Genomic DNA, 18,716 nt, shown 5'->3' on the forward strand with positions numbered 1-18,716 from the left:
AATGGTCCACATTAAAAAAAGAAAAAAATCTCTGAAAAAAACCAAAAACCAATTTATAGAAGCCAAATCCCAAAGTTAAAAGGATCCTAGTATAATGGCTGAAGATTGAGAAAACAAGTAGCAGAGGTCTTTCAAGAGCAACATAACCTCCCGCAATGGAACTAACAACTGGAAAACAGTCATGGCAACAAGCTTAAAAGTGAGTAAGATCACTATGTCATCTGCTTAGCAAGCATCAGGTAATTTGTTTTTCAAGTCAAATGGGAGCAAATAACCAACATTTTCCAGAAATATTTAAAACAGAATCCTCAAGTCATGTAACGTTAAGAATTTTTAACAAGCTCACCCTACTTAAAGAACCTACTAAAGGAAGTATTACCAAAAACAGAGGAAAGATTACTTAATATATAGTTCCCACACAGGACAAGTCAGGAGGCTGATAAACCACTCGCTCTGATGTACATCATACACCGCAATCACGTGACATATCAAAATATTCCTGAAGAGTAAGGTTCATGTATCCATGTCACATCTGTCAGGTGTCTATTATAGGCCAGGCACCAGAGATAAAAAGAACAGGTAAACTCTCCATCTCAAACACGCTGGCTTTGATGAGCTCAAACCAAACAAAATTAAAACTTCTGTTTACAGAAAGAGATAAAAGAAAAATGCCTGGGGAAATATTTACAGCACACAGGATAACAATAATACTGACATCTGTAGTATACAGATATTTGTAGAATAAGTTACAATATGCCTCAAAAATAATTGATTCAGTCAATCCTAATTAAGAGGTCACATTTTTGAGAGGCCCAAGAAAACTATTTATATGAAAGCATTTGAGAATATAAAGCTCTGAATTAGCCTTCACTGTTTAAACTGTTAAATGAAAGAAGGTTTTAAACTATTTTTATAACAGTTGACTTAAAATGTAAAGTTATATTTTCTGTATTTTAAATCAAAAAGTTAATTTTTAAGTCTAGGTAGGGAGATTTTCTACACTGATGGCTTTATTAGTTCCCAAACTTGTAATAGTGACACTATGAAGTTTTGTTGAAAAACTTTTATTCACTTACTATACTGATCTCCTTAAGTTTTAAAAGTAAAAAGGGGTCACGAGACTAAAAAGCTTGGAAATCATTATATTAATGCATCTGTTCTGTTGACCTACATGTAAGATGTAAGATGTAAGATGAAAGATAAGGGTAAGTCGGTTCACATTACTACAAAGACATGTATCATTCACCTCAACTTGCTTTCAGCGACTATTTCGTCCTATTACACCAATCCAAAACACTGATGTTAGAATACATAAAACAAAATCCCAACGAAAGTCTGTATACACACTGTTAGAATCACAAAGAAAGTCAGTCTACCTCCAGGTTCATCTATGCCAACTGGATGCACCTAGCCCAGACTTTTAACCTGAAGTGACTCTAAGCAGTAGAGACAAAGGCAAGTTCTACTCCCACACAGGTGTTCTCTCCAGCATTCTAAATCGTTTCTATGGTATGATTTTGACTGCGGCTCCAATCTCTCTTCAATTTCTGCAAAATTTCCAAGCTTGGTTCTCCAGCTTGCCTTCTGATTCTAGGCTACTAAACATTCTTCTGGCAAATGACATTTCTGCTTAAGTTAGCCTCGTAAACTTCCCAAGAGTTATGAACAGTGTAGTCCATATTTTTCTTCTCTTTGCCTATAATTAGTTAGAATGAGGTATGTGCAGAAGTCTTCCAGAAAAATGAGTTCTCCCATTTGAAATCTAACTGTGTAACCCTAAGACCTATATACACTTCAGTTTCTTCACTGAGACTAGGTATCTGTGAGTCTGTGTCTCTCTAAAATGTGAAGTCTTACCTTCCACATGTGTAATATGGAAATAGCTATGCTTTTCCAAATTCAAATTCTCTAAGGGTTGATTCTTAGCTGTGTGGCAAAATACATTATTTTATTATCATCATGTTACTGAAGTATCTTTTTCTCAGGGGGGAAGAGAAGACATAAACTGTGGGTTTATTTTTCTCATGTAACAAGAAGCCTGGACATAGGCAGCGCTGGGTTGGTGCAGCTTCTCAAGGACCACTGGGGCAGCAGACTCTTTCCCTTCACCTTCTCTGCCATCCTTAGTAAACAGAATCACCATCTCATGGTCATAAAATGATGATGCATCTGTAGGCACTGCATCTGGTATCTTACTCAGCAAGAAGGGGCAAAAGGCCAAAGGGCACATGCCAGTCTAGTCTATCCATCTCACAAAGTTTTCCCAGAATTCTCACTGGCCAGCTGAGACACATGCTCCCTGCTGCCCAGTCAGTCACTGGGATGGGGCGAGAATGAGGGCAGAGCTGCTACAAGGTGTAATTCCAATTAGAACTGAAGGAAATTTTAGAGATTTTCAAGCATCTCCTTAAAGGTCTGGCAAACGGCCAGAAATGTCCAAGATCACAAATGAAACAGCATTTTTACCAAGTTTATTCATAAGATAGCTTCCCAATTTTGTTCAGAAAAAAAATCAAACTGAAGAGCGTAAGTCATTAGAGTTCAATTGGACCCGATGTCTATTTCTGTGATTATTAATTAAAAAAAAACTCAGCCAATGGTTCCAACTCTAAAAAGGAAACCTGCTTCATATACGAACATTATCATTACTGTCTCACTTTAAATATAGAAATAAAAAGCCCCAAAATGTAAATATTATCCAATTCAATTTAAAAAAATTTATTTATTTTTGGCTGCATTGGGTCTTCGTTGCTGCAGGCAGGCTTTCTCTAGTTGCGGTGAGCGGGGGGCTACTCTTCATTGCTGTGCGCGGGCTTCTCTTGCGGAGCACGGGCTCTAGGCGTGTGGGCTTCAGTAGTTGTGGCACATGGGCTCAGTAGTTGTGGCTCACGGGCTCTAGAGCACAGGTTCAGTAGTTGTGGCGCACGGGCTTAGTTGCTCCGTGGCATGTGGGATCTTCCCAGACCAGGGCTTGAACCTGTGTCCCCTGCATTGGCAGGTGGATTCTTAACCACTGCGCCACCAGGGAAGTCCCACAATTGTTCTTTTAAGGATATATGGTTATCTTAACCCAGCACAGGTTTTATAAAACTATGAGGATGGGTTAAGATATGTGATTTACAGTGTGTGTGTGTGTGTGGTGTGTGTGTGTGTGTGTGTGTGTGTGTTTGCTTTACCATAATACTTCCTAAGCTTTTATCTACATAACAGTGAAGTACTTTGTCAGGCCAGAGCCAGCCCCCCTCCAATATTTTTATCTTTACTGTACAGATTCCTGATGTTTCTAAACACTTGACTTATAGCTAACACCCTTTATTGTAAAGTGATCTTACTGTGAGATCACTCTGGCTTGCCTTCAAGGAAAGAATGTGCTGGACTGGCAGAAGTAAGTATACAGTTCATCTGATACTTGGAATTCTCAGTGTAAAAACCCTTGTGTGTCAGGGGTCCCCAAGACCAGCCCCAGGTTTGGTGGTGATTCATAAAAGAAGGTCCACACAACTCAGCACGTAGTTGTACTCATGGCTATGATTTATTACAGCAAAAAAGCAAAATCAGCAAAAAAAGGCACATGGGGCACAGCCCTGAGTAAATCAAGCGCAAGCCTCAGGAGTCCTCTCCCAGCAGAGCTAGAGAGAGTGAGCCCAACACCTGCAGCAACAAGCCGAAACTACACGTGTGAAATCCGTCAGTCACGGGGACGCTCATTAGAGGCTCCGTGCCCAGGATTTGTAAAGGGGAGCTGGTCACATGGATACCCCCTGCCTAGCATGTACCAAAACTCCAGACTTCAAAAGAAAAGCACGTGTTCCGCATAAATCACATTGTTTGCATAAACAGTTTAGGCACAGTGAGCCACGCTTAACAGGGAATGGTGGGAAGCCTCCCCAAATCCAAGTTTCCAGACACCAGACAACCTTGAAATGAGGCCTTTCTACATACAGTGGTCTTAGGACTGCTACACTCTTTTCTGTACACCGTGTAATTCTATATATAATTCTCACGAGTGCTTTTTAATGTGACTTAGCACCCAAAGTTTAATTATCTCTAAGACTCTGACAAGACCAAGTTTAAACTGTGAAGTGAAGGACTGTGGTGATGGTAAACGCCACCCGGCACAGACACATCCAGGCATAAAGCTTAACAGTATACCAGCAAGTTTAATGCGTCGCTGTATACCTATCCATTCAAACTTGCTTCCTTTCTCACCCATTTAAAACAAATTCTTTCTTGTTGCTATAAAGTCAAATCTATCTTAGGAAGAGAATTGAGAAAAATAAAGCTTTGGGAATGACATTCACATATAATACTTTATTTTTCCTCTACCCACATTTTAAGAATGCAGAATATATAAATGTCAAGTCTCCCCAGTTTCTCAACAGGTGACTTTCTATTTTTAGTTTTGTGTTGGTGCCCACTGCCAGAGCCATAATCCCAAAAGGCTACCGTATTTGGTTTTGGCAGAGCCAGTATACAAGTTCTTTTCCTTCCCCTCTATTTACACATAAATAGTCTGCTATAAAACATTAGAGTCTACCTCTTACTCCTAGGCAAATTCATCTAAAGAAAGCCATAGAACAGAGTGATCTTCAAAACAGATGAGATTAAATGAAGTTCCAAATCCTACAGGGCTAGGTTAATGTAAGTAGGGTGGCCTGTCCTCCTACAGTTACAAGGTTCTTCCATAAATGAGAACTGACCTTTTTTTTTTTTTCAATACAAAGAAATAAACCTTTTCTTTCAGTTCAACCACAGTCAGGAGTCTGTATGCCAGGCAATGTCAAGCTTGGAAACACAAGAATAAATCATATGGTCTGTTGAAATTAAGAAAGAATGAACTGTATGTATGTACACAGGCCAAGACAGATTGTTTTGGTTAAAAAAAAAGATTTTAGTATAACTGTGATCCCACTTTAATGAAAACAATACACCACAAACATCCTCCCTACCCCCCAAAACCCATGTTTTTTGCACACAGAGAACAAGGCCTGGAAAACTACCTAATGTTTGCCTCTGAGGCAGGATGGTAGTGGACAGGGAAGGTGGGTGCAACAGTTGAGAGCATTTGCTTTTCCCCTACATTTCTGAGATGTTCAAATTTTTAAAAAACAAATATGTATTACTTTTTCAATCTGAAAAAAATAACTTTTTAAACTTCAAAACAAATTCCAGATGGCAATAACTTAATTATAAAAACAACCACAGTGCCATATTCATATAAGGGAATTTTATTCAGCCACAAAAAGAAATGAAGTACTGACACATGCTCAGCATGGAAGAATCTCCAGCCAGACACAAAACATTACGTATTACATAATTCCATTCATATACAATGTCTAGAACAGGCAAATCCATAGAGACAGAAAGTAAATCAGTGGCTACCAGGGGATGGGGGGAAGGGAGAATGAGGAGTGACTGCTAGTGGGCAGGGGGTTTCTTTTCTGGGGTGATGAAAATGTTCTGCAATTATATGGTGGAGATGGTTGCAAAACATTATGAATATACTAAAACCACTGAACTGTACACTTTATAGGGCGACTTTTATAGGATGTGAATTACATCTCAATTTAAGAATATGAGGAGCGGGCTTCCCTGGTGGCGCAGTGGTTGAGAGTCCGCCTGCCAGTGCAGGGGACACGGGTTCGTGCCCCGGTCCGGGAGGATCCCAAATGCCACGGAGCGGCTGGGCCCGTGAGCCATGGCCGCTGAGTCTGCGCGTCCGGAGCCTGTGCTCCGCAACGGGAGAGGAGGCCACAACAGTGAGAGGCCCGCGTACCGCAAAAAAAAAAAACAAACAAAAAAGAATATGAGGAGGGACTTCCCTGGTGGTCCAGTGGTTAAGAATCCGGGCTCCCAATGCAGAGGGTCCAGGTTCGATCCCTGGTCAGGGAACTAGATCCCGCATGCCGCAACTAAAGATCCCGTGTGCTGCAACTAAGACCCGGTACAGCCAAATAAATAAAAAAATATTAAAAAAAAATATATATATATATATGAGGAAAACCCCAAAACTAAATGTGAAATGCTGTTGCAGCTCTGACTTAGCCTTCTTTGAAGATGACAGTGATTTTAATGCCATTTTTCTTAGAAAATCTAAGTTCAGAAATATAGTTTACATAGTCTAAAGTGCAGTGATTGTTTTGGCATTAATTTTATCTTCAATTTCTGGTATTCTGGTTTCCTTTCATCAAAGAGGACTTCATTCACCAAGTCCTTCAGAGCATTTGTCCTGAAAAAAACACTGAAGGAAAACTTTCTGCAAGATCTTCAAAGTAGAATAAAAGGCACATGTTGCAAATAAAACTACTCCATGTGAAACGTTTATAATGTATCTTCATTTTTTCTATCTATGAACATGATTTTACACATCATATGTAAAGTTGAGAAATGATGAATCGATTTTAAAAGGTCTGTTTTCTAGTCATTAGCAGTAGTTTATGTTAGTCTAGTTTGCTTTAGTTACTTTACCTGTCTGCTATGAAAGGTTGGCTTAGATAAGCACGGAACATGATGATTTGTTCAGTCAGTAAAATTGGGTTGTAACCTCATATTCCACTGTAATCATGTCATTCTTTGTTATAGTAGAAAGAGACGAGCTATCTAGGTGAGAGGCCCGCGTACCGCAAAAAAAAAAAAAAAAAAAAAAAAAAAAAAGTTCTAGCCACAGAATGTCCTTGGCAGTGCCAGACCGGCTCTCCAGGCACACTCTCTTTCTAAATCACTGTGCATACTGCTGCTGCAGAAACAAATGGCAGAAGCAATCTCTCTACACACGTAAGACGAGTCAAATGTGCAATCAGCTCCAAAGCTGGACTGCTAATTTAAGTTCATGTTAAGAGCTAGTCGCCTTCTTGGAAGGCATGCCTTGACTACTTTATGCAAACAGTTTTTCCGTAGACAGAAATTAACCTTGAAGGCCAGACATGCCTTATCATTCATACCCATATTTTTTGTAGCTGTTCTCCAATTGGCATTAGGATGGGTTTTATTTTTGCCACTACCTCAAAACAGGGCTTTTTCCAGTGCCACTTTGGTCTTAATTTCAGCTGACTCCTTCACGTTTTAGGCAATCTGAGCTAGAATAGGAATTTAATTTTGAGGGAGAAATCACCCTCACAATGATGTACCTTTCTATAGAACAGTATTTCTAACAGACTCCAAAAAAATCATGTTACTTAAAAAAAAAAACCTAAAATCTAGTCACAAAGAATTAAACAAAAAGATATTTACAATTAGGTTTGACTTTTTATTGTCTCTTACATTTTTTCTATATGCCTGCCCCCAATGCAGGGGACACGGGTTCGAGCCCTGGTCCAGGAAGATCCCACATGTCACAGAGCAACTAAGCCCGTGCGCCACAACTACTGAGCCTGCGCTCTAGAGTCCTCGAGCCACAACTACTGAGGCCACGTGCCACAACTACTGAAGCCCGCGTGCTCTAGGGCCTGTGCTCCGCAACAAGAGAAGCCACTGTAATGAGAAGCCCGTGTACCGTGACAAAGAGTAGCCCCCGCTCACCGCAACTAGAGAAAGCCCGCGCGCAGCAACGAGGACCCAACGCAGCCAAAAAATAATAATGATAAAAATTTAAAAAGATATAATGAAACTGCATTTTTCAGAGTTCTAGAACCACTCTATAGAAAACCTCTTTTGAAGTACATTCTCCACAGAGAAGTCATATCAACACTTCTACTTATTTTGCATCTTTTTCCAAAAAAAAATAGGATGACATTTAAAACAAGATAAAATAGCTACTTTTATTTTTAGCTTTTCTTCATTTAATACTCATTGCTAATTTCTGGTCAGCACTTTACACCAGTAGTATCTTAATACAACCGCCCCAGGAGATCAGCAAGTACGATCATCCCTGTCTTAGATAAGGAGTCAGAGGTGCAGAGACTGGCAGCCATCAAGCTGTGGAGCCAGGGTTTGAACTCAGGCTGCCTACTAGAGTTTGCTATAAACAAACACTGCACTTGGCAGGAAAAAGGCGGGTAGAGGTAGGGAAATGAAATGGAACTTTAGACTAAGGCTAGAAGACAGAAAATATACACCACAGAGGTTCACCACAGCTGCTAGAAGGGGGCTGCCGCACTAAGCACTGCTCAGGGGGGTAGCGAGGAAGGGCTACCGTCACTCTTCTCCAGCCCGTCGGCAACCCCATCAAAGGGGTGGAGGACAAAGATGAATGACAGGAGATTTTCACTTAAACAAATCATGCTTAATGGAAAAGTACGAGTATACAAAGAAAGAAGTGGATAAGATACCAGCTGAAATATGCCTCAGAGGTCCTAGAGATGGGTAGTCCAATTTATTTAGGAGCTGAAGTTAAAAGAATCTCTCTGGGCAAATTCAGAAAGCTTGCTCAAGTGGTTAAGGCTCAAGTGTGACTGAGCAGGGGTACAACATTCTTCTCCAGGAAGACATCTTAAAATTATTAGAGAGTCAAAGGTAAAACCAATTCAACTACCAACTTTGCCCTTAACTTCAAGTCTACATCTACTGTTCACAGTGAGGTTAACTGACTCAGCTAATTTCAGAACTGGCTATTTCACCTGACACTATAGCCTGAGAGATCGATTTAAAACATATATTCTAAGACATGAAGTTATAGTTTATCATGCAAGAAAACCGAACGTCGAATTTGAAGCGGTAAGTAAACAATTTGTTTCAGAAACACAAAAATACCACTTGCTTGGCAGTTCTATTTACAGAGCTAAATCCTCTTGAGTCAACATATAGTTATTTAATAGACTCACAGACACAGAAAACAAACTTATGGTTACCAAAGTGGATGGGGGGGATAAATTAGGAGTTTGGGATTAACGTATACACACTTACTATATATAAAATAAATGAACAACAAGGGCCTACTGTACAGCAAAGGGAACTATACTCAATATCTTGTAATAACCTTTAATACAAGAGAGAATCTAAAAAAGAATATATATATATATGTAAAACTGAATCACCTGGCCCTGAACCAAGATGGCGGAGTAGAAGGACGTGCTCTCACTCCCTCTTGCGGGAACACCAGAATCACAACTAGCTGCGGGACAATCATCGACAGGAAGACACTGGAACTCACCAAAAAAGATACCCCACATCCAAAGACAAAGGAGAAGCCACAGTGAGACGGTAGGAGGGGCGCAATCACAGCAAAATCAAATCCCATAACTGCTGGGTGGGTGACTCACAGACTGGAGAACACATACCACAGAAGTCCACCCACTGGAGTGAAGGTTCTGAGCCCCACGTCAGGCTTCCGAAGCTGAGGGTCCGGCAACAGGAGGAGGAATTCCTAGGGAATCAGACTTTGAAGGCTAGCGAGATTTGATTGCAGGACTTTCACAGGACTGGGGGAAACAGAGACTCCACTCTTGGAGGGCACATACAAAGTGCTGTGCGCATCGGGACCCAGGGGAAGGAGCAGTGACCCCAGGGGAGACTGAACCAGACCTCCCTGCTAGTGTTGGAGGGTCTCCTGCAGAGGCAGGGGGTGGCTGTGGCTGTGAGGACAAGGAAACTGGCAGCAGAGCTTCTGGGAAGTGCTCCTTGGTGTGAGCCCTCCCAGAGTCCACCATTAGCCCCACCAAAGAACCCAGGTAGGCTCCAGTGTTGGGTTGCCTCAGGCCAAATAACCAACAAGAAGGGAACCCAGCCCCACCCATCAGCAGTCAATCGGATTAAAGTTTTACTGAGCTCTGCCCACCAGGGCAACACCCAACTCTACCCACCACCAGTCCCTCCCATCAGGAAACTTGCACAAGCCTCTTAGATAGCCTCATCCACCAGAGGGCAGACAGCAGAAGCAAGAAGAACTACAATCCTGCAGCCTGTGGAATGGAAACCACATTCACAGAAAGATAGACAAGATGAAAAGGCAGAGGGCTATGTACTAGATGAAGGAACAAGATAAAACCCCAGAAAAACAACTAAATGAAGTGGAGATAGGCAACCTTCCAGAAAAAGAATTCAGAATAATGATAGTGAAGATGATCCAGGACCTCTGAAAAAGAATGGAGGCAAAGATCGAGAAGATGCAAGAAATGTTTAACAAAGACCTAGAAGAATTAAAGAACAAACAGAGATGAACAATACAATAACTGAAATGAAAACTACACTAGAAGGAATCAATAGCAGAATAACTGAGGTAGAACGGATAAGTGACCTGGAAGACAGAACGGTGGAATTCACTGCTGCAGAACAGAATAAAGAAAAAAGAATGAAAAGAAATGAAGACAGCCTAAGAGACCACTGGGACAACACTAAACGCAACAACATTCGCATTATAGTGGTCCCAGAAGGAGAAGAGAGAGAGAAAGGACCCGAGAAAATACTTAAAGAGATTACAGTCGAAAACTTCCCCAACATGGGAAAGGAAATAGCCACCCAAGTCCAGGAAGCACAGCGAGTCCCATACAGGATAAACCCAAGGAGAAACATGCCAAGACACATAGTAATCAAATTGACAAAAATTAAAGACAAAGAAAAATTACTGAAAGCAGCAAGAGAAAAATGACAAGTAACATACAAGGGAACTTTCATAAGGTTAACAGCTGATTTCTCAGTAGAAACTCTACAAGCCAGAAGGGAGTGGCATGATATACTTAAAGTGATGAAAGAGAAGAACCTACAACCAAGATTACTCTACCTGGCAAGGATCTCATTCAGATTTGATGGAGAAATGAAAAGCTTTACAGATAGGCAAAAGCTAAGAGAATTCAGCACCACCAAACCAGCTCTACAGCAAATGCTAAAGGAACTTCTCTAAGTGGGAAACACAAGAGAAGAAAAGGACCTACAAAAACAAACCCAAAACAATTAAGAAAATGGTCATAGGAACATGCATATTGATAATTACCTTAAACGTGAATGGATTAAATGCTCCAACCAAAAGACACAGGCTTGCTGAATGGATACAAAAACAAGACCCATATATATGCTGTCTACAAGAGACCCACTTCAGACCTAGGGACACATACAGACTGAAAGCGAGGGGATGGACAAAGATATTCCATGCAAATGGAAATCAAAGGAAAGCTGGAATAGCAATACTCATATCAGATAAAATAGACTTTAAAATAAAGAACGTTACAAGAGACAAGGAAGGACACCACAAAAAGATCAAAGGATCAATGCAAGAAGATATAACAATTATAAATATATATGCATCCAACACAGAAAGCATCTCAGTACATAAGGCAAATGCTAATAGCCATAAAAGAGGAAATCAGGGCTTCTCTGGTGGCGCAGTGGTTGACAGTCCACCTGTCGATGCAGGGGACACAGGTTCGTGCCCCAGTCCGGGAAGATCCCACATGCCGCAGAGCGGCTGGGCCCGTGAGCCATGGCCGCCAGAGCCTGTGCTCCGCAGCAGGAGAGGCCACAACAGTGACAGGCCCGCATACCAAAAAAAAAAAAAAAAAAAGAGGAAATCAACAGTAACACAGTAATAGTGGGGGACTTTAACACCTCACTTACACCAACGGACAGATCATCCAAAATGAAAATAAGGAAACAGAAGCTTTAAATGACACAATAGACCAGATAAATTTAATTGATATTTGTAGGACATTCCATCCAAAAACAGCAGATTACACTTTCTTCTCAAGTGCACACGGAACATTCTCCAGGATAGATCACATCTTGGGTCACAAATCAAGCCTCAGTCAATCAAGCATCTTTTCTGACCACAACGCTATGAGATTAGAAATGAATTACAGGGAAAAAAACGTAAAAAACACAAACACATGGAGGCTAAACAATGTTACTAAATAACCAAGAGATCACTGAAGAAATCAAAGAGGAAATTTAAAAATACCTAGAGACAAATGACAATGAAAACACGACGATCCAAAACTGATGGGATGCAGCAAAAGCAGTTCTAAGAGGGAAGTTTACAGCAGTACAAGCCTACCTCAAGAAACAAAAAAAATCTCAAATAAGCAATCTAACCTTACACCTAAAGAAACTAGAGAAAGAAGAACAAACAAAACCCAAAGTTGGCAGAAGGAAAGAAATCATCAAGATCAGAGTAGAAATAAATGTAATAGAAACAAAGAAAACAATAGCAAAGATCAATAAAACTAAAAGCTGGTTCTTTGAGAAGATAAAATTGATAAACCATTAGCCAGACTCATCAAGAAAAAGAGAGAGGACTCAAATCAATAAAATTAGAAATGAAAAAGGAGAAGTTACAACAGACACCACAGAAATACAAAGCATCCTAGGAGACTACTATAAACAACTCTATGCCAACAAAATGGACAAGATGGAAGAAATGGACAAATTCTTAGAAAGGTATAACCTTCCAAGACTAAACCAGGAAGAAATAGAAAATATGAACAGACCAATCACAAGTAATGAAATTGACACTGTGATTAAAAATCTTGCAACAAATAAAAGTCCAGGACTAGATGGCTTCACAGGTGAATTCTATCAATCATTTAGAGGAGAGCTAATACCCATCCTTCTCAAACTCTTCCAAAAATTTGCATAGGAACACTCCCAAACTCATTCTATGAGGGCACCCTCACCCTGATACCAGAACCAGACAAAGATACTACAAAAAAAGAAAATTACAGACCAATATCACTCATGAATATACATGCAAAAATCCTCAACAAAATACTAGCAAACAGAATCCAACAACAGATTAAAAGGATCATACACCATGATCAAGTGGAATTTATCCCAGGGATGCAAGAGTTCTTCAATATACACAAATCAATCAATGTGATACACTATACTAACAAACTGAAGAATAAAAACCATATGATCTCAATAGATGCAGGAAAAGCTTCTGACAAAATTCAACACCCATTTATGATAAAAACTCTCCAGAAAGTGGGCATAGAGGGAACCTACCTCAACATAATAAAGGCCAGATACGACAAACCCCACAGCAAACGTCATTCTCAATGGTGAAAAACTGAAAGCACTTTCTCTAAGATCAGGAAAAGGACAAGGATGTCCACTCTCATCACTATTATTCAACATAGTCTTGGAAGTCCTAGCCACAGCAATCAGAGAAGAAAAAGAAATAAAAGGAATACAAATTGGAAAAGAAGAAGTAAAACTGTCACTGTTTGCAGATGACATGATACTATACATAGAGAATCCTAAAGATGCCACCAGAAAACTACTACAGCTAATCAATGAATTTGGTAAAGTTGCAGGATACAAAATTAATGCACAGAAATCTCTTGCATTCCTATACACTAATGCTGAAAACTCTGAAAGAGAAATTAAGGAAACACTCCCATTTACCACTGCAACAAAAAGAATAAAATACCTAGGAATAAACCTACCTAGGGAGACAAAACACCTGTATACAGAAAACTATAAGACAGTGATGAAAGAAATTAAAGATGATACCAACAGATGGAGAGATATACCACGTTCTTGGATTGGAAGAATCAATATTGTTGATATTTGTCCCAAAGCAATCTCCAGATTCAATGCAATCCCTATCAAATTACCAATCGCATTTTTTACAGAACTAGAACCAAAAAATCTTAAAATTTGTATGGAGACACAAAAGACCCCAAATAGCCAAAGCAGTCGTGAGGGAAAAAAGTGGAGCTGGAGGAATCAGACTCCCTGACTTCAGACTATATATACTACAAAGCTACAGTAATCAAGACAATATGGTACTGGCACAAAAACAGAAACATAGATCAATGGAACAAGATAGAAAGTCCAGAGATAAACCCACACACCTATGGTCAACTAATCTATGACAAAGGAGGCAAGAATATACAGTGGAGAAAAGACAGTCTCTTCAATAAGTGGTGCTGGGAAAACTGGACAGCTACATGTAAAAGAATGAAGTTAGAACATTCCCTAACACTATACACAAAAATAAACTCAAAATGGATTAGAGACCTAAATGTAAGACCGGACACTATAAAACTCTTAGAGGAAAACATAGGAAGAACACTCTTTGACATAAATCACAGCAAGATCTTTTTTGATCCACCTCATAGAGTAATGGAAATAAAAACAAAAATAAACAAATGGGACCTAATGAAACTTAAAAGCTTTTGCACAGCCAAGGAAACTACAAACAAGACGAAAAGACAACCCTCAGAATGGGAGAAAATATTTGCAAATGAATCAATGGACAAAGGATTAATCTCCAAAATGTAAACAGCTCATGCAGCTCAATATTAAAAAAACAACCCAATCCAAAAATGGGCAGAAGACCTGAATAGGCATTTCTCCAAAGAAGACATACAGATGGCCAAGAAGCACATGAAAAGCTGCTCAACATCACTAATCATTAGAGAAATGCAAATCAACACTACCATGAGGTATCACCTCACACCAGTGAGAATGGGCATCATCAGAAAATCTACAAACAGCAAATGCTGGAGAGGGTGTGGAGAAAAGGGAACCCTCTTGCACTGTTGGTGGGAATGTAAATGGATACAGCCACTATGGAGAACAGTATGGAGGTTCCTTAAAAAACTAAAAATAGAGCTACCATATGACACAGCAATCCCACTACTGGGCATATACCCAGAGAAAGCCATAATTCAAAAAGACACATGCACCCCCATGTTCATTGTAGCACTATTTACAATAGCCAGGTCATGGAAGCAACCTAAATGCCCATCGACAGACAAATGGATAAAGATGTGGCACGTATATACAATGGAATATTACTCAGCCATAAAAAGGAACGAAAATGGGTCATTTGTAGAGACGTGGATGCATCTAGAGACTGTCATACAAAGTGAAGTAAGTCAGAAAAACAAATATTGTATATTAACGCATATATGTGGAACCTAGAGAAATGGTACAGATGAACCAGTTTGCAGGGCAGAAATTGAGACACAGATGTAGAGAACAAACGTATGGACACCATGGGCGTAAAGCGGCAGGGGTGGGGGGGGGTGGGGAGTGGTGGTGGTGTGAGGAATTGGGCGATTGGGATTAATATGTATACAGTAATATGTATAAAATGGATGACTAATAAGAACCTGCTGTATAAAAAAATAAATAAAATAAAATTCAAAAATTCAAAAAAAACCTGAATCACTTTGTTGTATACTTGAAACTAACACATTGTAAATTTACTATACTTCAAAAAAAGTTATTTAATACATAAAGACCCTAAGCAACATTACACGTAGTTAAAAAACATTATTCTAACTACTTAATATTAGCTATTACTCCTCCATTCCTAAGATGCTTAATTTTAAGGGTACCCTATAAATAATAATGACAAAATCTTTCTTTCTTTAGTGCTTTTCTGAGGCATCCTGACTTCCAAACACAATTATGAAGAAAGTCTTACGGATTTTGGCTTAAACCCCCTCCCCCAAAACCCAAAAACATTAAAAAATAAATAACTTCGTTACTCCTTCACATAGGACCTTCTTACATAAAAATTTAGTCCAAACTACATAAAAGATGAATGAGAAAAGTAAGATGGAAAGTCCGAAATAATTACAGTGGTTAAGAAAACAATGCACACAGAATTCAGAAAGTTGTCTCAGATCACACTATCAACAGCAACTGTAAACAGTAAACCACCTGCATATTTTATTACTTTCTGGAAATGAAAAAAAACTTACATATAATAGAAATAACTTTCTGAAAAGTGCTAGCCTGCACGAAAAACACATACCCCATTAAACATTTCAGGCAAGCACTGTTGCCAAACTTAAGACTTGCCGTCTTGTTTCTGAAAATCAACAATTTTTTGCTTCCAAAGAGCCTCTCAACGTGAAGACCAGTCACCATCTGTCTCAACTAAAGTCAAGTTCTATTTTAAAAATCACAGTCTGTCATCACACCCACCTCGCTACAAACAAATGCTTCACGCATACCAATTTACCGATTTTTGATGGGCCCGAGTCACCTGAGAAAAAGCCTGGGTGTATTACCGAGCGCGTTGATAGTCACAACACCCAGGTTCGTTTTCGGTGCATTTTCAATTTCGAGACCGCACGAGATTCATCTGCCGGCCAGCTAAAGCGCCGGGATGGCTAGTCCGCACGGAAAATGCTGGGGTGTCAGCAGTCCCCCCACAATAGCGTTGGCGACCCCAATCACACTCAGGGCGTGGATTCCGGGTGCCACAATGCCCCCGCCCACCTACCCCGGACCCCACAGGCCAGGACCGGGAGTGTCCGGTCCGGATCGTGGGCTGGGTTCCCGGGGATCCTGGAAGGGCCCGACCCCACCCGGGGAAGGATGCCCAAACCGGAGACGCAGCCCTGCGGGTCCCCGGACCGGCGCGCCGGACACAGGGCAGGCATTCCGGGAGGGGGTGGGGGGAGGGCAGAAAGAGGAGGGGGAGGAGGAGGAGGAACGGGGTCCCCGCCCGCATCTCGCCCCTTTTCTCTCTTACCTTTTCGCACAGCGTCCGCACCTGGTTCTCGTTCAGTTGTTTACACTCGTTCAGCTGCTCGACCCACTGGTCCAGCTCCTTGGTGAACGCCTTGTCGTCCATGGTGGCCCGAGCCCCTCCCCCACTGCTTCCCGCCCCCCTCCCCGCCCCCGCGCGCCCCAGCCCCGGGCGCCGCTCCCCTCGCCCGGCGCCGCCGCCGCCGCCAGCTCCCAGCGGGAGAGGAAGGAGCCGGGGAGCGCGACCCCGCGCCCCGCCCAAGCCCCGCGGGCGGCTCCGGGCGCACGGCCTCCGGGAGACCCCTGCCCGCCCTGGCCCGTTGGGCCGCGCGCCCCAGGAGTCGGTGAAGGGCGCGGGGAGGTGCGGGGCTTCCGCGCAGCTCCCGCCGGACGATGGGCACCTGCCGCCGCCGCCTCCCGCCCGCCGGCCGCTCCCGGTTCCCTTGCCCCTTGTCTCTCGCTCTTTCTCTCCCCTCCCTCCGGGTGTCCGTCATCGCCCGGGCATTTCCGCCGGGAAAAGGCGAGCAGGCGGCGCCGCCGGGGCCCGGGACGCGGGGAGGGGTGCAGCGCCCCCGTGTGGCTCGGCGGAGAAACGGGCCGAGGGGCCGAGGGTCGCGCCGCTTTCTCGCTCTTCCACTTTGTACCATCCTTTTCCACTTCGGGTCCGGACCAAGCGCTCCAGGTTCTTCCTTCACATCCTTTTCTCTGGGAATTCTGTCCCCACCTTACTCTCTTGCAGTGCTTTCTCTTTTCTCTCTCTCTCATTTTTTTTTTTTTTTAGCGCTCTGAGGAGGGAATTGGTAAGCTTGTGTCTCTCCTCGACCACATAGACCCGAGAGTCTAGCACTCTCCTATAGCAGGCATTCCGTATCTATTAAATAAATAAATAAATAAATAAATAAATAAATTCTTTCCGTCTTAGCTCTGTCATTAGCTAGCTGTGCAGCACTGACATCTCGAATCCTCCCTTTCAGCATCAGAAAGACGAGCCGATTGCTCTGTGGTATCAATGTGTCCCTTCCAACTCCAGCATTCTTCACCGCGTTTATGCAGTGTTTACTGAATTCTGATGATTTGTTCATTCAACGAACATTTAACGAGCAACTGCTAACTGCCAGGTCCCTTGGAGCGCAGGTGCTAACCAAGCATACTTCCTCTATCAGGATGTTGCCTGAACCCAAGTGGCAAGCAACGTCCTGTATCAGAAGGCAAGGACTCCCTCTTGGCATTGCCAGCCTCCTAGCCATGTCCTTGGACAATCACCGGATCGCCCCCAGCCTCAGATTCCTCATTTGTTAAAAGGGCGCGGCGAGGCCTATCTTTTAAGTTGTGATGATTAAAGTCTACAAGTGCTTATCCAATAGTACAGTATGGGAGCCGTGTTCGTTGCCTAATCCTTCCTAGGCAACAGCTACCGAAAGCTTTAGAAAGGTGGCATTCGAACTGAAATTTTTTTTTTTTTTTGCGGTACGCGGGCCTCTCACTGTTGTGGCCTTTCCCGTTGCGGAGCACAGGCTCCGGACGCGCAAGCTCAGCGGCCGTGGCTCACGGGCCTAGCCGCTCCGCGGCATGTGGGATCTTCCCGGACCGGGGCACGAACCCGTGTCCCCTGCATCGGCAGGCGGACTCTCAACCGCTGCGCCACCAGGGAAGCCCTCGAACTGAATTTTGAACCTTCTCCCCAGGCAAAACCTTGAAGTTGCCTGGAGAAGAGGAAAGAAACGTTTTTTTGGAGAGTGGCAGAGGACAAATGTGTGAAAGACCGTGGTCAGCTTGTAAAGCTATAAATACTCGTAGCAACAGAAATAAGTCATATGGTGGGAAACAAGGATGAAAGAGCTGTTCTCAAGTGACTTGTAAATAGCAGCAAACCAACTGAAGGACAGGACATGAAAAGATGGTGAAACAGTACTGAACAGAAGGGGAACCTGCATGATTGCAACAGATTTGCAGTCTCTGAGGAGGTTAGTCTGTAAATGTTGAAAGGAGGCTGCATCTCAGGTAAACCTGGAAAGCTCAGAATGAGAATGAGAGGAAGAATGGTATTTCTGGAGTTCCTACAGAGGATCTGAGAACAGAAAGTATACCTTGAGGAGAAATGGGAACTATGAATAGTGTTTAGGGAGGGAGGTCCTTGACATAGAAGCAAATGTGTTTGGGATTAATGTGCAAGAACACTCTTAGAGCTGAGAGTAGACAGGTGAGTTTGCGAGAACAGGGCTTCTGAAATGTTTAGTCAGGTTATGCTGTAGAGCAAGTAAGAATGCTTTTGAGTGCTTCTTATCTGCTAAGTGTTTCGAATGTATTTAGTACTTCAATAATCCTATGACCCAGGGGCTGTTGTTACCCTCCAT

At 42.1% G+C, this 18,716-nt stretch overlaps 1 protein-coding gene across 1 annotated transcript in view; it reads right to left on the reverse strand.

Annotated features, from left to right (window-relative positions):
* The window catches only part of PPP2CB (protein phosphatase 2 catalytic subunit beta), a 34,804-nt gene extending 18,317 nt beyond the window's left edge, over positions 1-16,487 (reverse strand). The window contains exon 1 of the mRNA XM_022571146.2: positions 16,367-16,487. Within this exon, the coding sequence (XP_022426854.1) occupies positions 16,367-16,468 (102 nt within the window). The 5' untranslated portion in view covers positions 16,469-16,487. The remainder of the gene's footprint in view (positions 1-16,366) is intronic.
* Between the last annotated feature and the right edge of the window lie 2,229 nt (positions 16,488-18,716).

The sequence above is a fragment of the Delphinapterus leucas genome, chromosome 21 (genome assembly GCF_059928025.1).
Source record: "Delphinapterus leucas isolate spDelLeu-1000000601 "Yukka" chromosome 21, BTC_Dleu_Yukka2, whole genome shotgun sequence".
Classification (NCBI taxonomy): domain Eukaryota; kingdom Metazoa; phylum Chordata; class Mammalia; order Artiodactyla; family Monodontidae; genus Delphinapterus; species Delphinapterus leucas.